The 22919-nt window shown below is 40.6% G+C and overlaps 1 protein-coding gene across 4 annotated transcripts in view; it reads left to right on the forward strand.

The window, feature by feature from the left end:
- Positions 1 to 1514: 1514 nt before the first annotated feature.
- LOC143039453 (glutamine-dependent NAD(+) synthetase-like) overlaps positions 1515 to 22919 on the forward strand; it is a 30105-nt gene continuing 8700 nt past the window's right edge. Inside the window, exons 1-13 of one of the 4 annotated variants that reach the window (XM_076209527.1) lie at positions 1515 to 1535; positions 3230 to 3413; positions 3749 to 3919; positions 4810 to 4894; positions 5043 to 5188; positions 9908 to 10068; positions 11408 to 11604; positions 11976 to 12227; positions 13086 to 13246; positions 13490 to 13664; positions 14937 to 15112; positions 16177 to 16399; positions 17211 to 17387. In XM_076209527.1, the coding sequence (XP_076065642.1) occupies positions 3268 to 3413; positions 3749 to 3919; positions 4810 to 4894; positions 5043 to 5188; positions 9908 to 10068; positions 11408 to 11604; positions 11976 to 12227; positions 13086 to 13246; positions 13490 to 13664; positions 14937 to 15112; positions 16177 to 16399; positions 17211 to 17387 (2070 nt within the window). In that variant the 5' untranslated portion in view covers positions 1515 to 1535; positions 3230 to 3267. Of the gene's footprint in view, positions 1728 to 1910; positions 1933 to 3229; positions 3414 to 3748; positions 3920 to 4809; positions 4895 to 5042; positions 5189 to 9907; positions 10069 to 11407; positions 11605 to 11975; positions 12228 to 13085; positions 13247 to 13489; positions 13665 to 14936; positions 15113 to 16176; positions 16400 to 17210; positions 17388 to 22919 lie in introns of those variants that run through there. The other 3 variants (XM_076209525.1, XM_076209526.1, XM_076209528.1) reach the window with 3 other exon arrangements.

Raw genomic sequence — 22919 nt, forward strand, 5'->3', positions numbered from 1 at the left:
AAGTATTTCCAAGGATCCACTAGTACACTCTAAAACTAAAATATAAAGGGTTTTACGACTTACTGAGTTGGTCACAAAGAGGGGTGTGTACACCTCTCGAGTTTCGAACCAGACTGGCGCCTAGATGCGTGACGTGACATCACAAACGGCACCCAGTCCTACACACCTTCTTAATTCTAATTCTTAAAGTGAACATTGTACAAATAATGCGATGTTATCTTGCGACATAGCTTGCAGACAACTTACAAAGGTGGGATTTCGAACAGATGAGGTCTCTGTTCGAAATACACTTAAAATTAAAGCATTACAAAAAACAAAATTGAAACCCCCTTCCGAGGGGAAACGAGCCTTACGACAAAAAAAAAATGTAAACATGGAGGTACACGGAATTATAAAAAAAAAAGCCCCGTTACTGCTCGTAACGGCACAATATATATATATATATATATATATATATATTATATATATATATATATATATATATATATATATATATGTTAATGATATGGATGAAGGAATTAAAAGTTATATGAGCTTCTTTGCGGACGATGCAAAATTGTTGAAAAAACTGAACACTAGGAGATAGTGAGTCGATACAGAGTGATCTCAATAAATTATGGGAATGAAGTAGGAAGTGGGAGATGGAATTCAATATTAAATGTAGTATAATGAAATTTGGAAAAAGCAAAAAAAGAATAGTGAGATCATATAAATTGGGAGAAGAAGAAATTAAAAAAGTAGAAAATGAGAAGGACCTGGGAGTCATTATTATGAATAATATGTCCCCTGAGAAACATATAAAAAAAAATTGAGAAACTTATAATTTAATAAGAACAATCAAAGTGGTATTTACATACCTGGACAAAGAAATGTTGAAGAAAATACTGGTCAGTTTGATAAGACCAAGATTAGAGTATTCAGCGACGATGTGGTCACCAAAAAAAAGAAAAAAAAAAAAAAAAAAAAAAAAAAGTATAATAAAACTAGAAAGATTACAAAGAGCAATTACGAAATTGGCACCAACACTCTCAAAACTACCATATGAAGAGAGACTAGCAAAACTTGAGCTACAGACATTAGAGCAAAGAAGAGAGAGAGGAGACATGATAACTATTTATAGAATCATGAAAGGCATAGAAACTATAGATATAGAGAGGATCTAATAAAATGGGATAGTAGAGATACAAGAGGAAATGGAAATAAAATCAAGAAAGACAGTTATAGAAGAGACCTAAAAAAAGAACAGTTTTTCCCACATAATAGATGTTTGGAACAAGTTAGATAAGAAAGTGGTGTGTGCAAAAACAATACACGAATTTCAAAACAGTCTTGATAAAACGAGATATGAAAACGGGACCCTACGAGCATAGCTCCCCTTCCCGTAAAATACAACTAGGTAAATAAATACACACACACATTATATATGTACAAACATGTGCTAGGAATGGTAATGTAATCCACGGCAGAAAATACCACAACAAACGTAGATGGTACCATAGCAACGGGTAGCAGTTTTGCGGCTTATCGTCAAAGAGGTCATATCAGCTGATTGGGAATAATCTGTATAGAGCTCATGGTAGTGCAGGCAACAGCCGGTCTGCAACAGTGTCCAAAAGCAAATATCACACTTCTGCAAACAGAACATTTGATCATCACTACTGTATTCCACGATCGAGTTATTTTGTGCAAAACACCCGATTTCTTATCTAGAGTCTAGACAAACGCACGTAGGTCATCTAAGGATATCATTGTCTTTAGAACCCTAACAAATCGCTTTTGTAACCGTGGAATTATATTCGAGTATAGAAAATACATGAAAATTAGGAAACACCCGGGAAATTGTCTGTATGTGTATATTTGAATATCCAGGATCTAGTACAGGATTGCAGCTGGGACAAATATTCTTGAGCTGTATAATTTTTTCGGTGTTGTGTAAATATAAATCATACTCGGTAACTCTTACCATATCAGATATTAATAAGACGACTGGTGACAGCTAGAATAGAGGCATATGTGCCCTGTAGTGTCAAAAGGATGAAGGTGTTAGGCCAATTGTGTATAGCTATTTGTAAATATTTTATTGTAATATTCAGGAGGAGCCAAGTCAAGATGATAAGAGGGAGGGAGGGGCTGAATGGGAATGGAGTGTGTGGGGATGGAATGGGTGGGAGTGGATTTTATGCCTTTGTTTTTTGGCTACCTCCCTTGACCTTGTAAGGGGGGAAAAGCCTTTGGTATATATAATATACAGGATTGATACTATCATACTATGCTCGAGGTCCTATTTCATAATCTTCATTTATCAGTAAATGTCAACTGCTGGACTGTACTTTTTTTTATTTTTGGGCTATATCATTTGGATAAATTAAGGGGGTGGGGTCTTTGTGTAATATTTTCAGATACTAGTTTCCATGAAATTATGAAATTTCTTTGAAAAGTGCTTCAGAAAATTTTCAAGTCCTGCATGGTACTATCACTGTTAAAGTAGTAACAGTGTGCGCATTTATATATGATCTGCATGTGAAGCAAACTGGGCATGTGTGTACATGTTTATGATGCAATAATAGGCTTGGCTTTTGAAAATGTTACATTTTTGTCTAAATCTTGGTATTTTTTAATATTAATAGTTTCTTTACACAAAATTACCTTCTATACTCAATATAAAATTGCTGAAGTCACTAACTATATTAATTAATTTCTAAGTAGATGTCAGTTACTCTTCTCAATTATGCTCATCTCTTATTTACTATGTCCTCTACCCCAATATTAATGGAACAAAGAGAAAGAGGTGATTTGATTGCAGTGTTCAGGTCGCTGAATGGGGGTAGTATGATTTGACCGAGATCTCTTGATTTGGGACAGAAGGTCATTGTGAGGTCATGGGTATAACTTTAAGAAGACCACATTTTTCAAATATGTGAAGAAATGTACTTCCATACAGATATGAGTATGTAAACTGAAATTGCAAAGATTATTGAACCCAAATTAGAACTTGGTATGATAATTGGAGAATAAGACAGTACCCCCATGAACATAGCTCCTTTCCCATATACTACAAGTAGATAAATGCAGTTAAGTATGTTAGATGGCAAAGGTACCCAGTTTTCTTGTGAATAAGGTGGTGCAGTTCAAGAATTTGACACTAATTATAGCTGAACAATTTGGTTCTTTTCATAAATATTTTAATCAATTTAAGTATATTTATATATAGTATTGTTTTGTGATACAGAGACCTTCTAGGCAAGGTGCAGTGCACAAGTGGGAGCCATGGGTCGCAAGGTTGTGGTTGCGACTTGTTCCCTTAACCAGTGGGCTTTAGACTTTGAGGGTAATTATGAGCGCATTGTGGACTCCATCCTACAAGCAAAGGCTTCAGGAGCCTCATACAGAAGTGGACCAGAATTAGAAATTCCGTATGTATTCTTTTTTTTTATCTATTCATAGAATAAGAATGTTATAGACTAACGCAATACATTATTTATACTTTTATTGATTTTTACATGTTTTGTATAATGTAGGTTTATTTTTTTTTTTCATATTTCATTTCTTTCATAATGTGTATATTCAATTAATTTTGCATTGTCATCATAAGAACAAAATTCATTACTGTAAATGTTATAATAATATTTTGAAGAGTCCTTTCTATTCATATCCCACCGTACAATGAAGACAGCATATATCACTTTATTATTGCCCAACCATTTTATAATATCTATGCATTTATACGTATGAATTTCCTTTTAAACAGAGGTTATAGCTGCAATGATCATTTTCATGAATGTGACACGATGCTACATTCATGGGAAGTGGTTGCCAAGCTGTTACAACATCCATCATGTGTTGACATTATAATAGATGTCGGAATGCCAGTCATGCATAAAAATGTTACGTACAACTGCCGCTTAGTTTTTCTTAATAGGTAAGTCTTTGTTTAGATACTATGAAATTTTGTACCCATTGTTTTTTTTCCTTCATATTTAGTACATGTAGATTTTTTTCATCTTGTATGCTTCCATCATAATTTTCATCTCATGTTTATCACTTTTTTTTTTAAACCCATCAATCCCCTCGCCTCCATCAGGAGGTGCAGCCTTGAGGGGTTGGCACTCTGTCCCCAGACTGGGCCCCAAAATCTCTCTCAACTTCATTTGTTTGTCTTACATTTTTTCACACATGGAGAGCTGCCAATTGCCAACTGCTTTCCTCTCCATACCACTTTCAGCCAGTAATGTAAAAACAGTTCCGCATCAATATAACACAGATAACAGTCCTGAGAGATCTGTGGGAGGATCTGTTAATCAACACCAGTCACTATTGGGCTGTGAATTTTTCACTTGGTAAAATTTGAGGCAACTTGTAAGGGGTGGCTGAATTATAAAAGATTTTTTTTTTTTTTTTTTTCTTTTAAGTAATTTTATCCAAAGCACTGATCAGACATGTGTACTCCGAAGGTGAGAGCAATACTAACCCACGCCAACTCTTGCTTTTGGCGGGAAAGACAGGCACGAATTGCCTTGCGATTACAAAATGCTCACAAAATATACAATAATAAATATATATATTAATAGATAAACACAACAGGAAATATATACATAAAAACACAAGAAAGATCACCATTACAAACTGTTAATTAAGTTTTCTCCTTGGTCTCACTCGTATTTGTTTTTTATTATACTTTTTTCACATATTTAGCACTTGCTTGTCTGTTAACACCCATCAATTTAAGACCCTGAAAGGATCTATTTTGACATTGCATTTTGATATACCAGTTTGATTGTTTGAAATTATTTTGTGTAATTTTGATTGCAGGAAGATTCTACTTATTCGCCCAAAAATGATTTTGTGTGATGATGGTAACTATAGAGAAACACGATGGTTTTCAGCTTGGAAAAAGGTGAGGACTTTCATGAATAGTCAAGGAAGGGAGTTGATTAAACTAACAAAGTAGATTTCTTGGTTTGGGATGGGACTTATATCTGTATTAAGCAATATTTGTATTAAGCAAACATATATGTACAATTCTTTTTTATTTTGTTGACTAGATTCGTCAGACAGAGGAACATTTCCTACCTCGAATGATCTCCAAAATCACGGGTCAGCCAACTGTCCCTTTTGGTGATGCTGTGATTTCTACACTTGAGACATGCATTGGTTATGAGATTTGTGAAGAATTATGGAACCCTTTAAGGTGATTCAATTATCCATAGGAATCATTACTGTTTGCACTAGTAAATTTTCATTTTAACAACTATTAGGATTTTTATGTTACTGGAAAGATATAGAATGTAGCAAACTGCAAAGTGAACGGGATGTTAGATGGGGACAGAATGTAGCTGAATATTTAAAAAGAATAAAAATCAATTTTTGAAGTAATTGAAAGATTTGGGATGGCCAGAAAAGAAGATGGAATGTAAGAAATAATACTTATACCAAAGGCTTTTCTCCCCCTTATAAAGGAGGTAGCCAAAAAACAAAGGCATAAAACCACTCCCACCCATTCCATCCCCATCACACTCCACTCCCTTCCCCACACTTCCCTCTCTCTTATCTTGGCACCTCCTGGATGCCGGGTCATCCCTGTGTCTCGCCCACTACCTTGGGTCGAAAGCAGTGTCACAAGACACAGCACATCCACAGCAAGGCTGCTTCATTAAATTGGCAACCCCCCCTCTCCAACCCCTCATGCAGAAGAGGAGAAGACGGGGAGAAATCCCTTTGGGCTGCATCAAATTATTTCTCATACACACTCCCTCACCCCTCACCCCCAACCCATTCCACCCCATGCATCACATCATCCATATACAACCATTCTCCATTCACCCCTGTCTTCTGTTCTTTGTCGTCCTTCCTCAACAGACATTCCCCTCTTACCCAAATCCCCTTTTACCCCATCCATCCATCTTATCCTAGGTTGACCCCTCATGTTCACTCCTTCCACATCTGCCTTCCACACCTCTTTTACTAATCTTTCTTCACTCATTCTTTCCATGTGTCCAAACCATCCCAATACTCTTCCATCCATCCTATCTCCTAACTCCCTTTCCACCCCCGTTCTCTGCCTCACCTCCTCATTTCTCACTCTATCCAGCCTAGTAACTCCTATCATACTTCTCAGATACCTCATCTCAAACACATTCAAACTCCTTCTCTCTTCCACTCTTATGTTCCATGTTTCTGCCCCATACAGTGTTGTCGGCACAATTGCCCCTTCATACGATCTCCTCTTAGCATCCATTCCCAAATGTCTATTTCTCATTACACTTTTTAATCCACCAAGGTATTTACTTGCTTCTCTCAATCTGTATTCTACCTCCACCTCCACTCCTCCCTTTCCTGCCACATTCGCACCCAAGTATCTAAAAATAACCACTTCAGTCTCTCTCCCTTAATACTCACTTCCAGTCTACTGCCACTTTCACCCCTTGTACATCTCATCACCTTACTTTTACCTACATTTATCCTCAACTTCCTTCATTCACACACCTTCCCAAACTCTGTCACTAACTTCCTCAATCCCTCCTCTGATCCTGCTACAAGTGCAGTGTCATCCGCAAGCAACAATTGGCTTATCTCCGGTTTTTCTCCATTTTCTTTAACAATCTCCAATCCCTTTCCCACTACCTTTGCATTTACCTCTTGCACCACCCCATCCATGTATAAATTGAACAGCCAGGGTGACATAACACATCCTTGACGAAGTCCCACCTTTACCTCAAACCACTCACTCTCTCCATTTCTAATCCTGACACAAGCTCTACTACTCTTGTAAAAACTCTTGACAGCTCCTAAAAGCTTTCCTACCATCCCATATATCTGCAAAACCTCCCACAGTGCCTCCCTGTCTACCCTGTCATAAGCCTTTTCCAAATCCATAAAAGCCCCCAAAAAATCCTTCCCTTTTCCTATAGCTTTCTCACATATCTGTCTTACCACAAAAATCTGATCTACACAACCTCTACCCGTCCTATTCCACACTGTTCCTAACCAATTACTCCATCTGTTCCTCTCCTGATCCTCTCGATGAAGATCCTCCCATAAGCCTTCCCAACTACACTTAACAAGCTAATCCCTCTGAAACTACTACACTCACACTTGTTCCCTTTTCCCTTGCAAAGTGGAACTATACAGGCAGTTTACCATCACTGTACCTCCTTTTTTTCAGACATTCTGCATGATATCTATCCAGACCAGGTGCCTTACCTGCTCTCATCATCTTAACAACTGCCTTCATTTCATCTTTCCTTATTTCTTCTCCATTTTCCTCACCCATCACTGTCATTTTCTTAGTGCTTCCCACTGCAACAACCTTTCCCTCCCTATCCTCCTTCACATTTAGCAACTCCCTAAAATACTCTGCCCATCATCCTCTTACTGCCTTCTCTTCCATTATCATCTCTCCATCTGAACCTTTCACCTTTTCTTCTCTACTTGATTTGTTTCCTCTTCCTCTCATAATTTCTGTCCAAAACATCTTTTTATTACTTTTAAAATTTTCTGTCATACTCTAACCCCATTTCACATCCGCTCTCCTCTTTGCCTCCTTTATCTTATGCTTTACTTCTTCTCTTTTCTTTGTACCTTTCATATGCTTCCCTCGTCCTATTTTGTAACCAATCTGTGAAAGCTTGCTTCTTCTCTCCTAAAACCTTCTTTGCTTCCTCATCCAATCACTCACTACCCTTCCTTCTATTTCCTCCCATCCTCCTTGTTCCACACACCATCTTTGCACATGTTGTGATTCCCTCCTTGAACCAACCCCACTCCTCCTCCACTCATAGTTCTACTCTATCCTTCACTCCCTCCCACTCCTCTTCCAGCTTCTTGTACTCCTTTTCTTTCTCATTTAAGCTGTTCACTCTAAGCACCTCCCTACCTTTTCTCTTTTTCCTCTTTCTCCATCTGTTCTCCACTCTCAACGTACCTTCCACCAGAAAATGATCTGATATCCCCCGCTCTCTCCCCTTAGAACATGTACATCCTTAACTCTTCCTATTCTACTCCTGTTTACCACTGCATAGTCCATTAATGCTCTATCTACCACCCTTTCCTCCACCACCCTCTCCCATGTATACTTATGCTTGACTTTCTTCCTAAACACTGTATTTGCTATCAACTCTCTAGACACATCTCCATCAACTCTCCACAATGATTCTTTCCTGGAACTCTACACTTCCCAACCCCTCTGTCTATTGGTTCATTTTGTACCCTAGCATTAAGGTCTTGCAATACAACTACATTTACTTTTCTCCCAAATCCCTGTATGCACTCATTTAAATCTATCCAAAAAGCCTCCCTTTCTTTTACACTTTTCTCAGTACCAGGCCCGTATGCACTTACAAACACCCACATCTCCTTTCCCAGTTACACCTTCATCCACATTAACCTCGAAGAAACCTCCTTCCACTCCACTACACGTTTACCTATCTCTTCATTTACTAGTATAGCCACCCCCTCTCTCCCTCATCCTCTCTACACTCCTGAGAACCTCCCAACTACACTCCCAAACTCACACTTGCCCCTCCCTTTCAACTTAGTTTCACTCAATGCCAACACATCCATCTCTCTTCTCACAAACATACTGCCTATCTCTTCCCTTTTACTCTCATCTATACCACATCCATACACATTAAAGGACCCAAACCATAGGGTACTGGTTGGAAAACTCCTAGACCCTCTTATGCCTTTACTTTTTTTTAGGAATGTCCCCTGTGGGGCTACAGGGAGAAGGATGCCTAATCCTGATCCCCATCCAGTTTTAATTGCCTCTTATGGTTCAAGTGAGAAGACTTGGTGGCAGTATTCTTTCCCCCCACCACAGAGTAGGCAAAAAAAAAGGAAATGAATTCTCAGAGAAATGGTACAGGACAGTAACAAGGGGTTGGGAGACAGCATAATGTAGGGACAGTCGCAGTATAATAAGTGTCATCATTTCTCTATGAATAGAGTCTTCCTCTATCACAGACAAATTGATGTTTGGCTCTGGTCCATAGGGGTGCCCCATATAGACCCTAAAGTATCAACTGCATGCTACTTTGTCACAATAACATGCAGATGGGTGGAATGAGTACTTTGAGGAAATGTGAACTGTTGATGAGGATATGGAAGATGAAATTTGAAATATTGATGCTGAGGAAAGGTTAAAGGGAGAAGTAAATAGACATAAAAAGAAATGGGAGATATATTGGCTATCTATCTATATACCAAGAACTTTTGTCCCCATATAAGGGAGGTTGCCAAATCAAAAGCATGTACCTACTCCAACCCATTCCACTCCCATCCACCACCCTTTCCCCCTCTCATCATAGCTCCTCATACTGCAAAGTTCAAATATAAAAAAGTAATGGGACTGGATATCAGTATAGTGATGATTAGAAAGGCAGTGTATGTAGTAAACGAATTGTACCAATGTATGTTCGAAAAGGGAAAAAACAAAACCACCCCAACTGGACACCTGCATACAGAAACCAAAATCCTCCCCCATTTGAATATCACATGAAAATGACAAGAACCCAATTTTTTGCCAGAACTCTGAACACCACACATCCTTTGTACTAAATTTCACAAGCACCACCAACAGAATACAACAAAAAGGTACTCTGGGAATATACTATTCAAGCAGCTAACAACCTTCTACCCATACCACACAAAAACACATACACATTCAGATCAATAAACAACCCCCTCATGCCTGGACACAATATTTCACTTTGTTGGAAATGGTGTACAAGTTAAAAAAAAAAAAAAATAGTATTTTTTTTGTTCATGATATATATTCAATAAGCTCACTAATTTAGTGCTTTAAACCTATCAATTTGTGCTTTTATACAATTGGAACTTTTTTCATCATTGAAGAAAAATTGTATTTATCAAGGAAACTTACAAACTGAGGTTCTTCTGATAATTTCAGCTCACATATTCCTATGGGTTTAGATGGAGTAGAAATTACTGTAAATGGCTCTGGCTCATACACAGAGATCCGCAAAGGCTATGTATCTGTAGATTTGGTGAAATCTGCAACTGCCAAAAGTGGGGGGTGCTATTTGTTTGGCAATCTACGAGGCTGTGATGGTGAGTGTTTTTTGTGTACTTCTCAAAACATTTTAAGGAATCAGCCATACCCTCCCAGCAATAGACATGTATCTTATTATATTGCAAGTGCATGCCATTGATAGATGTTTTAGTCTGTAAGGCTGGATTGTAAAAGAAAAAAAAAATCTTGTTAATTAAATTTTGTACATGAGTACCTCACCTCTTTTTCTTCAGTTGCTTTCAGCCCATTTACACTTGACTCAACATTTGCAGGGGTTAGGGAATACTGAATAATTACTAAGTGCCCCACCCCCCACCCGCCCACCCACCGATGCCACATACAAAGAAATAACCACAGAAAGACACCTAAATCAATTTCAACACCAAAACAGCAAAAATTTTGGAAAACAAAACTTATTAACACATCAAAGAGAAAAAAAAAAAAAAAAAAAAAGTGAACTACAAATGTGGAACCCATGAATGTTGTATGTTAAGTTTACACCATAACTGGGAACAATGGTACCTTAAAATGGTGGTCTTGCATGACACATCAAAGAGAAACATCTCCCTACAACCAATCTTCAAAATCTGTCAGTATTCCCACTAGACTCCTGGGGTAATACCTTGTTTTAGATATTGCAACACAATGACCCAGTTTTAAAAGATGACTTAGAGAGAGGAAATAACACTCCTATAAACTTGGACTTGCTATTTACCAAAGAATCAAATATCATTGTCTCGTTGTAGTATCTTTGCCTTGTTGGAAGCTGTTGAATGTGGAGTAGGGTAGGGAGGGTTTGATTGTGGCAGTGGAAGAAGACTAATGGGAGAAGAAAATAATAAAAGCTGTGAAGATAAGTACAAATGCCACTGAAAGCAATGAAAATAGGTATGGCACTAAGGTTAGATAGGAGTCATGTGGAGTAGTAGATAGAAGGGAGGAGCAGTTATAGTGGATTGGCTAGTGAGGTCGTGTAATGTGTGTCTCAGGAAGGGGAATGTGCCAGAGTTTGGAGGAAATAATGATCTTAAAGTATTTAGGATCACCTAATAGGTAAACGAGAAATAAGGGTGGAGGTGAATTATAGAACAAGGGAAAAGTTAGGTGACCTCTACAGATTAATACATTGCAACCTTTCATCTGGTTCTGTTGATAACTGATATACATATACCAAAAGGCTCCCCCGTATAAGGGAAGGCCAAGTCAAACTATACACCCACCCTGCACCCATTCCTTACCCTTCCCATCTTAGCAGATTGTTGATCAAGGGTCGTCCCTGTTCCATCACATTGTTCTTGTCAGAAGCAATGCAGCAGAATTTGTCATTTCCACTGAATATCACAGTATTGGTTTGTGATTAATGTTCTCTTGTTGTAGGAGAAAGAACATATTTCACCGGGCATGCATTAATTTCCTTAAATGGAGACATAGTAGCACAAACCATACCATACAGTTTAAGTGAAGTAGAGGTCATCACTGCCACCATTGACCTTGAAGACATCCGCAAGTATCGGACAAGTATCAGAAGTAGGACACTTCATGGTGCTCAAAGTGAATCCTATCCCAGAGTAAAAGTAAGTCAAAATATGGCTCAAGTATACCCTAGTGACTGAATTTGGTAGGATGTGTGAGGGAAGGAAGTTATAAGTGATGTGGGTACACGTAAAATTACGAGGTTTACAACAAATGGTGGTGGTAGGTTGAATGTGAGTGTGAAGGCTAAGCTGCTTGAGAATGTAGAGAACTTCCTGGAGTTGCTTGTTGTAGGGAAAGGAGGAGTGGATTTAGAGACAAGTTATTGAGTAGAGGAAGTGACAGACTGGGTGGAAAAAAGTATGACGAGTAATAGGTATTTGAAATTGAATGATTAACAAATAGGTCATTATCTGCTTGTAAAACTATTTTTGCTTTGACCAAACAGTATTTTTATTTTTCTCTTTTTCAGATTAACTTTGCTCTTTCAAAAGAGGAAGACATCTTTCTTCCCTCATGCCTTCCCATTCAAGTCACTTATCCAAGTCCTGAAGAGGAGATCCTGAAGGGTCCAGCTTGCTGGCTGTGGGATTATTTACGAAGGTCTGGGCAAGGGGGCTACCTGCTACCTCTCTCAGGTGGAGTTGACTCATCATCTACAGCCACCATTGTCTATTCCATGTGTAATATGGTTGTTAATGCTGTGGCCAATGGAGAGAGTCAGGTATGATTAATCATATTTAGAATAGTTTGATACCTATATAAGGTACTGACTGCATAAGTTATATATTGTTAGTACTGTACAGACTTCAGTGTTGCTCCAATGGAACAGTTATGTAGCATTCTCTTATGACTGGAGATTAATCTGTCAAAGGGGAATGCTGATAGCTTTTATCTAACGTTATTCCTCCTTTCATTTTTCATATATGAGTTCTACTCCTCTTAATTTTTTCTAAATGCCCTGTGGTACATACAGTTTTTTAATTGTTACCTCAACATGGAAAGAATGAGTGAAGAAAAATTAGTAAAAGAGGTGTGGAAGGCAGAGGTAGAAGGAGTGAACATGAGGGGGCGACCAAGGATGAGATGGATGGATGGGGTAAAAGGGGCACAGGGAAAGTGGGAAATGTCTGTTGAGGAAGGATGGAAGAAGACAGAAGATAGGAGTGAGTGGAGAATGGTAGTGTATGGATGATGCTGTGATGCATGAAAGGGAGTGAGTGGGGGATGGGGATGAAGGAGAATGTGTGAAAAATAAATTGACGCAGCCCGAAGGGATTTCTCCCCGTCTTCTCCATTTCTGCATGAGGGAATGGAGAGGGGGGTCACTGATTTAATGAAGCAGCCTTGCTATGGATGTGCTGTGCCTTGTGACATGGCATCTGACCCAGGGCAGTGGGTGAGATGCAGGAATGACCGGTGATCTAGGAGGAGCCAAGATAAGAGGGAGGGAGGGTGGTGGATGGGAATGGAGTGTGTTGGGGATTGAATGGGTGGGAGTGGATTTTATGCCTTTATTTTTTAGCTATCTCCCTTGTAAAGGGGAAAAGCCTTTGGTATATGTGTGTATGTCCTGTTACAGGTTCTTGAAGATGTACGACGTATAGTTTCACAAGGAGACTATGTACCAAGAGACCCAAGGGAATTGTGTGGCCGCTTGTTCCACACTGTCTACATGGCAACAGAGAATTCATCACAGGAAACAAAACAGCGTGCTAAAACCCTCTCCCAACAGATTGGAAGGTATATAGTGACATATATAACAGGAAGGGTTACTTATTGGGTACTTTGGAATTTTAATCCTCACCGGGGTATTTATTGGTTAACCTCTGCAAGCATTAAGGATCTACTGTATATACATTACCTCATGCCAAGATATATTCAGGTTTCATACAGGAAAACAAAAAAGTCCCTTGACGATATCAATATTGTGTTTACATTTTCTTATAATATTCTTCACCATTTATGTTTTACTCTCTATTGCAGCTATCACCTTCCCATAGCCATTGACAGGGGTGTATCAGTGCTGCTTCTGATCTTCAGTTCTTCCACTCAATTTGTTCCTAAGTTCCGTGCACATGGTGGTACCCCAAGAGAGAACTTAGCCCTTCAAAATGTGCAAGCCAGACTCCGCATGGTCCTTGCCTATCTCTTTGCTCAGGTGAGTAGTGCCATCAGGTGTCTACAGTTCAGTTTGAATACTTTAAGGCATACATACATACATATATATACCAAAGGCTTTTTCCCCCTACATGGGGGATAGCCAAAAAGAAAAAGGCATAGAAACCACTCCCACCCATTCCATTTCCTATATATTCCACTCCCCTCCACCCTCCTCTCTCCCACTTATCTTGGCACCTCCTGGATGACGGGTCATCCCTGCATCCTGTCCACTGCCCTGGGTCAGAAGCAGTGTTGCAAGACACAGCACATCCACACCAAGGCCGCTTCATAAATTCGGCAACCTCCCCCCTCTCTGTCCCCTTATGCAATAGTTTTTAATGTTACTTGAGTAATGGATCCCTTTGAGAATCAAGTGAAAACTATGGATGCTCACAATAGAAAAGACATACAAATATATACATACCAAAATGTCTTTTCCCCATACAAGGAGGATGGGGGAGTCAGAGCACACACCCTTGCCACACTCATCTCACACTGATCCAAAAACTCGTTTATTGTCCCTGCCATGTCACCACTTTGCTTTTGATCCTCACATGATCTTCAGGCCACACATCAAAGAACTGACAGTGGAAAAAAAAAAATAAATAAATAAACATACTAGGTTCAGTAGCAAGCACAAGCTATGGCCAGCAAAACAAAAATAATCTTAAGACAGTCTACAGACGCTTCTTAAGAACCACACTCAACGATGCTTCTTTGGCGTAGTTATCAATCAATATGTTGCTCCTGGTCTCTCTTGCAGAAGACCTGCAGCCTCTAGGAAAGTGGCAATGGTCTCTTGGCAGAACCACAAGTCACTTAGGGAAGATATATTGTGTTGTTATATGGGGGGTTGTTAGTGTGGGGCATTTTAGTAAAAGGTGTTCTGTGTCATCTGTGTGGTGGTTGCATCTGGTGCTATAGTGCTATAGAAATTTTTATAGGAAAGTGGTCTTTGGAGAGATCTTCATGGTTTTCTATGTTGTTTGTAGTTAGAGGGTGTGCACATCATTATGTCAGGGGGTGTTGCTTATTGATTGTGTTGGTGAGGTTGTCTAGTGGAATGTTTGCTGAAATTGAGTATATTCATGTTGTTTAATCAGGGGGAGTTGTTATAGTATTTTATTTCCTCTTTGGTCAACTGTTTGTGTGTATGGCCATATTGGGTGGTGTCCAGCAGTAGATAATTGAAGAAACAGATCAATTGATTGACCCTTTGGAGGGAACCCTGGGACTGTTAACTGATTAATTGATTACATTATTTCAACAGCTACTCTTGTGGGTACGAGGACGACCAGGAGGGCTGCTTGTTCTTGGATCAGCCAATGTAGATGAAGCCTTGAGAGGTTACATGACCAAGTATGACTGCAGCTCGGCAGATATTAATCCCATTGGTGGCTTTTCTAAGTCAGATCTGAAGAAGTTCTTGTGGCTTGCAAAGGATAGGTCTGTAATTGTTATCAGAGCTCTCAAATGTCTCTTAATTCTAAAATGAAGATTGCATTGCTTTGAATAACATAAGTCATGCTCAAAAATTTTTCTTTTAATTTACAAAATGTACTTGAAGAGCTAAATTTTCTCATGGCCATTGTGATGGTTGATTTCTTTAGTCCAGATGAACAACCCTCAGTTGGATCAAATCATGTAACATTTGCCAGAGCAAAAGCTATAAAGTATGCCTTGTTAAAGAAGTTAATTAGAATCCTTTCAGTCCCTTTAATCTGGTAGACACCCTACAGTTAGATACATACATACATACATATACCAAAGGCTTTTTCCCCCTACATGGGGGGTAGCCAAAAAGAAAAAGGGATAGAAATCACTCCCACCCATTCCATTTCCTATATATTCCACTCCCCCCACCCCCCACCCCCTCCCTCCATCTTGGCACCTTCTGGATGACAGGTCATCCCTGCATCCTGTCCACTGCCCTGGGTCAGAAGCAGTGTCGCAAGACACAGCACATCCACAGCAAGGCTGCCTCATAAAATCTGTAAAATATCAGGCAAAGTTGAAGAAAGTGAAAAGCCAAGTGGTTGAGTGTTTCATAATTATGAAAGGGCCGGAATAGTCTAAAGTTGATGGAATAGTCAGTGTAGACCTATCTCCCTTATCAATTTTGAGGGTATTTCTTTCAACTTTTCACATAAGGAGTGCTAACAACTGGGATTTGCTTTCTTACTACCACAACTATAAGCCAGTGACAGAGAAACAGCCTCTCAGTAATACAGCATGGACAGCAGTCCTCCTTTTCCCTCTCCTCCTCTGTCTCCCTTTTCTCTTTCCCCTCCTTTTCTCAGTCGAATGAATTACCAAGTTTGCAACCAGATTGAAGGGCGTTAATTGCAATCGTTTCAACTTTTTTTGAGGATGTCTCCATAATTGAATAAAATGATATTTCAGGATTTCAGCAAAATTCCTGGCCACCATATTGAAAGGATGTGTCTTATGTTTACAGAGAAAGGTAGTATCTTGATATCATCAATCATTACAATTCATTTAACTTACAGACTGAATCTACCAATCCTCTCTACCATCCTTGATTCCCCACCTACGGCTGAACTTGAACCATTGGTAGAAGGACGTCTGGCCCAGACAGATGAGGCCGACATGGGCATGACATACAATGAGTTGGCAATGTACGGAAAATTACGCAAAGTAGATGGATGTGGGCCATACTCCATGTTCTGCAAACTGATTCACCTGTGGTCCTCATCATTTACTCCAGCTGAGGTACGTCTGAAATTTTAAAGTTGCACTGGAGTTGATTAATTGTTGGCTCAGGTTTCACTAAGTGGAAAACTTGCAGCCCAACAATGGCTGACAGGAGTCCTCGGTCACCCCCACAGGTCTCTCTGTGTTGTATTTGTGTGGGACTGTTTCTGTGTCGCTGGCTGAAAGTGGAAGGGGGAGGGGAGCAGTTGCTGGTGGTCAGGTCTCCATGTGAGAAAAAAAAGTGAAAGAAATACAGTTGAAACTGATAGAAATCTTGGGCCCAGTCCGCAGACGCGAGTGTCATCCCCACAGTGCTACACCTCCTGATGGAGACGAGGAGGCTGATGGGTTCTTGAAGATGGACAGCTTCACTGTCCACCTTGCAGGACATAAACATGCACTTCTCCTAAACAAGTTACAAACCTACAACTCCAGTAAATAGAAAATAATCAAGTGAATTAGGAAAATCAAACCAGATACAGGTACCAACCTTCCTTTCACCAGCAGAGATGTATTAGAGGCAATAAGGAAATCAGTAAACTTCCATACAGAAGGCCTTGACAAGATCATCCACCTAAAACACCTAGGCCCAGTAGCTATGAGAAGCTTGACTGATATTTATGTGGTGGTCATTTTGGAACCTGAAATAATTATTTTCATCTGAAGTACATTTCTAATTATTATGACTAGTGGTGCCCAGGTATTCCAAAATCTAGGTAAAACAAATGCAGGTACGTGATGTTTTATTGTACGCAGTGATTCAGAATATATATTATGCCACCCATCCCATAAGAGATGTATATATGTTACATTCCTCTGTATGTTTCAGGTTGCCGCCAAGGTTAAATTGTTCTTCCGATTCTACAGCCTCAATAGACACAAAATGACGGTACTCACCCCAGCCTATCATGCTGAGGCTTATTCTCCAGATGACCACCGTTTTGACCACAGGCCCTTCCTCTACAACAACAAATGGTCCTGGCAGTTTGCTGCTATTGATCGACAGGTACTGATATCATGTGTAATATCTTTTCTTTTGTGCTGCTTTTGTCCAGAATATGCTAAGGAACTGTGCCTTCAGCTAAAATAAACTATTCTGTCTCCAAATATGGCTTGAGAACCACACTTCACTACTCATACACAGCATAGTTTCCAATAATTAGGGGAACATAAGACACCCTACAAACCCAATAAGATAAAATATACCAAGGCTTTTTCCCCTTTCCAAGGGAGGTAGCCAAAAAGAAAAAGGCATAAAATAATTCCCACCCATTCCATCCCTAAATACACTCCACTCCCCTCCACCCTCCCTCTTATCTTAGCACCTCCTGGATGACGGGTCATCCCTGTACCTTGTCCAGTGCCCTGGGTCAGAGGCAGTGTCGCAAGGCACAGCACATCCACAGCAAGGCCACTTCATTAAGATAAGATACTACGATACTAGGATTAATATAAGATACTAGGATACTAGGATTAAGATAAAATACTAGGAATAAAAACAGAATGCATCAAAACCACTTCATTATATAATTTTCAAACGGAAAATAAAATCCTCTCCATAGAATATCATATGAAAATAACAAGTTAAATATAAGAGATCTCAACCCAGCTTACCCATGTCATTACATCACACAAGCACAACCAAATGAATACAACAAGAAAACTACACCAGCAGCATACTACTCAAACATATGTAACAGCTTATCACCTACACCACATCTGTACAAAAATGTATTCACATTCAGATGCAAATCTATATACCAAGAGATTTTTCTCCCTTATAAGGGAGTTAGCCAAGTCAAAGACACGTACCCACTCCCACCCATTCCGCTCCCCTCCGCCACAATTTCCTCCCTCACATCTTAACACCTTATCGATGATGGGTCATACCTGTATCCCGCCCACTGCCCTGGGTTCAGAAGGAATGTAACAAGACACATTATCACATCATGGCCACTTCACTTAATTGGCAAGCCCTCCTTTTCATCCCTATATGCAGAACAAGAGTAGACGAGAAATCCCTTTGGACTGTGTCAAAATATCATTCATACATAAGCACCCCTACCCCCCCTCTCCCCTCCCCTGCTCCTCCCTTCTATGCATAACAGCATCATTTATACACAGCCACTCCACTCATCCCCATCTCCTTGTCCAACATTCTCTTCTTGCTCAACACCCACTTCACCCAATCCATCCATCAAGATACATATCTAAGTATGATGATATGGTTTAACGTCACAAACTCCCCCCCTATTGTAAGGTTAGGACGGTGCCCCTCACAGAGGGCTTTGTAGCGTGGAATTTAATGAACCATGCCCTTGGTTTAACTTCATTGGTGGCAGGGTTTGAACTGCCATCCCCTCGACCTTCATCGCAAGTAATGACGCCCTAACCCACTCGGCCAGTGAGCTTCCAAATCTAAATATAATAATTGGAAATCAAAGATGTAGATTAAGTTGGAACTGTACAATTTGAGGCTAGGCATGACAAAATTGGAGAGTAGAAGATGGGACCCAGTACTACATACTTACATATACCAAGGCATTTTCCCCCTTACAAGGGAGGTACCCAAAAAGGAAAAGGCATAAAATCATTCCCACCCATTCCATCCCTGAATACACTCCACACCCCTCCACCCTCCTTCTTATCTTAGCACTTCCTGGATGACGGGTCATCCCTGCACCTTGTCCACTGCCCTGGGTCAGAATCAGTGTCGCAAGACACAGCACATCCACATCAAGGCCGCTTCATTAAATCGGCGACCCCCCCCTCTCCGTCCCTCCATGCATACAAGGAGAAGACGGGGAGAAATCCCTTTGGGCTGCGTCAGATTTTACTCACACATACTACCTCACCCCCCCATCCCCCCACCCATTCCACCTCATGCATCACAACATCATCCATATACAACCATTCTCCATTCACCCCTGTCTTCTGTCCTCTCCCGTCCTTCCTCAACAGACATTCCCCTCTTCCCCAAAGCCCCCTTCACCCCATCAATCCATCTCATCCTAGGATGTCCCCTCATGTTCACTCCCTCCACATCTGCCTTCCGTACCTCTTTTACTAGTCTTTCTTCGCTCATTTTTTCCATGTGTCTAAACCATCCTAATACTCTTTCATCAACCCTATCTCCCAACTCCCTTTCCACCCCCGTTCTTCTCCTCACCTCCTCATTTCTCACTCTATCTAGCCTAGTAACCCCCATCATACTTCTCAGACACCTCATCTCAGACACATTCAAACTCCTTCTCTCTTCCTCTCTTATGTTCCATGTTTCTGCCCCATACAGTGATGTTGGCACAATCACTCCTTCATAAAGTGTCCTCTTAGCATCCATTCCTAAATGTCTATTCCTCATTACACTCTTCAATTCACCAAGGCATTTACTCGCTTCTCTCAATCTACATTCTACCTCCACCTTCACTCCACCTTTCCCTGCCACATTTGCACCCAAGTATCTAAAACTATCCCCTTCCTCCAGTCGCTCTCCCTTAATACTCACTTTCAGTCTATTGCCACCTTCACCCCTTGTATATCTCATCACTTTACTTTTACCCACATTTATCTTTAGCTTTCTTCTAGCACATACTCTCCCAAACTCTGCCACCAACTTCCTCAATCCCTCCTCCTATTCTGCCACAAGCGCAGTGTCGTCCACAAACAACAGCTGGCTTACCTCCCACTTTTCTCCATTTTCTTTAACCATCTCCAATCCCTGACCCACTACCCTAGCATTCACCTCTCGCACTACCCCATCCATGTATAAGTTGTACTGCCAGGGCGACATAACGCATCCTTGACGAAGTCCCAACTTTACCACGAACCACTCACTCTCTCCATTTCTAATCCTGACACAAGCTCTACTACTCTCATAAAAACTCTTGACATCTCCTAGAAGCTTTCCTCCTATCCCATACATCTGCATAACCTCCCACAGTGCCTTTCTGTCTACCCTATCGTAAGCTTTTTCCAGATCCATAAAAGCCCAAAAAAAATCCTTCCCCTTTCCTACAGCTTTCTCACATATCTGTCTTACCACAAAGATCTGATCTACACAACCTTTACCCGTCCTAAATCCACACTGTTCCTCACCAATTACTCCCTCTGTTCCTCTCCTAATCCTCTCAATCAAGATCCTCCCATAAGCCTTCCCAACTACACTTAACAAGCTAATCCCTCTGAAACTACTACATTCACAATTGTCCCCTTTTCCCTTGTAAAGTGGAACTATACAAGCACTCCTCCAGTCCTCCGGCACTCTACCCTCTCTCCAGCAAACATTAAATAACCTCACCAGCCAGTCCACCATCACTGTACCTCCTTTCTTTAGACATTCTGCATGGCATCCATCCAGACCAGGTGCCTTACCTGCTTTCATCATCTTAACAACTGCCTTCACTTCATCCTTCCTTATTTCTCCTCCATTTTCCTCACTCATCACTCTTATTTTCTTAGCATTTCCCACTGCAACTATCTTTCCCTCCCTATCCTCCTTCACATTTAGCAACTCCCTAAAATATTCTGCCCATCTTCCCCTTACTGCCTTCTCTTCCATTATCATCTCTCCATCTGCACCTTTTACCTTTTCTTCTCTACCTGATTTGCCTCCTCTTCCTCTCTTAATTTCTTTCCAAAACATCTTTTTATTACTTTCAAAATTTTCTGTCATACTCTTACCCCACTTCACATCTGCTCTCCTCTTTGCCTCCTTTACCTTTTGCTTAACTTCTCTTTTCTTTTCTTTGTACCTCTCATATGACTCCCTCATCCTATTTTGTAGCCAATCTGTGAAAGCTCGCTTCTTCTCTTCTACAACCTTCTTTGTTTCCTCATCCTACCATTCACTACCCTTCCTTCTATTTCCTCCTGTCCTTCTTGTTCCACACACCATCCTTGCACACTCTGTGACTCCCTCCTTGAACCATCCCCATTCCTCCTCCACACCTAGCTCTACTCTATCCTTCACTCCCTCCCACTCCTCCAGCTTCTTCTTGTACTCCTTCTCCTTTTCCTTTTCATTTAAAGAGTTCACTCTAAGCACCTCCCTACCTTTTGTCCCTTTCCTCTTTCTCCATCTATCCTCCACTCTCAACTTACCTTCCACCAAAAAATGATCTGATATTCCCCTACCCTCTCCCCTTAGCACATGTATATCCTTAACTCTTCCTGTCATAGTCCTATTTACCACTACATAATCCATCAATGCTCTATCTACCACCCTTCCCTCCACCACCCTCTCCCATGTGTACTTATGCCTGACTTTCTTCCGAAACACTGTATTTGCTATCATCAACTCTCTTTATAGACACATTTCCACCATCAACTCTCCACTATGATTCTTTCCTGGAACTCCACATTTCCCAACCACTCCATCAATTGGACCATTTCCTACCCTAGCATTAAGGTCTCCCAGTACTATTACATTGACATTTCTCCCTAAACCCTATATGCACTTATTTAAGTCTATCCAAAAGGCCTCCCTTTCTTCTACATTCTTCTCACTGCCAGTACTACCTCTCATTAACCACTTCCATACAGTGCCGCCTACGTAGGTGGTATGAGGAGCAAGTGGGTACTCACTGATGCCGAAGTCGCCATCTTGATTATATTTATTGTAGTCGTACCTACGTAATTTTTATTCTCTCTGAACTGGCTTCATCATTTTTTCTATGGTTATCAAAATACACAGGTGAAAGAGAATGGACAATTGAGCACTGACTTTATTTTTTATAATGCGATTATTATGACGCAACATCGCACGTCGGGCAGCTAATGCTGCCAGATGTGCGATGTGCCTCAGAGGGAAGAGGTTAATGGACGTTAATTAGCTGTGCTTTTGGTGTTTTCCCTGTGTTTTCGGTTGTTGTTGTTGTTGTTGTCGTTCCCTAGACTGTCTGTCCGAGCAGTCCCGTCTCCCCAAGGAAGGCCACAGCCGAAACTGGGTTTTCCCACAAATCCTTAATAGAGTGTATGTTGTGTTGTTTGCGTGCATGATTGTGTATAATGCAGTCTTCCATTATGTGTTGTATGGTATGGGGTGAAGTGTTACATCCTGGGCAGCTGTTCACAACACGGTCGTCCAGCCTCTTCTGGTAGCTTAGAAGTGCTGGGTGGTGACCGCATCGCAGTCTGGCCAAGTGGACTCTGTCCTTTCGTGGGAGAGATGATTCAGAAGGGTGGATATCAGGGGGTCTGGCATGCAGCAGTGTGTTGTCTTTCAGTGTGTTAATGGAGCGGTGAGTGATATGATTATGAATATGTTTCCGGAGGCTGGTATTTGGTGGTTGTGGAGGAAGAGAAGAGAGTATCTGTGCGTAATAAAGGTCTTTGGGTGTAGTTTTAATGTTTCTTGGTGTGTGTGGGTGTTCTGCTATGTAGTGTAGCTGGTGTGATGTGTTTGTGGTGGCTGCAGCAAGTGTTTGTGTGCCTCTCATGTCGAGGTGGTCCTTGACTTTGAGGACTTTTGTTTCATGGTGTAAATGGTCTGTAGGTGTTGTATTTGTGCAGCCTGTAATTGTTTTTAGGGCTTTGTTTT

The sequence above is a fragment of the Oratosquilla oratoria genome, chromosome 26, assembly GCF_046742065.1.
Source record: "Oratosquilla oratoria isolate Oo_2021 chromosome 26, ASM4674206v1, whole genome shotgun sequence".
Lineage (NCBI taxonomy): Eukaryota > Metazoa > Arthropoda > Malacostraca > Stomatopoda > Squillidae > Oratosquilla > Oratosquilla oratoria.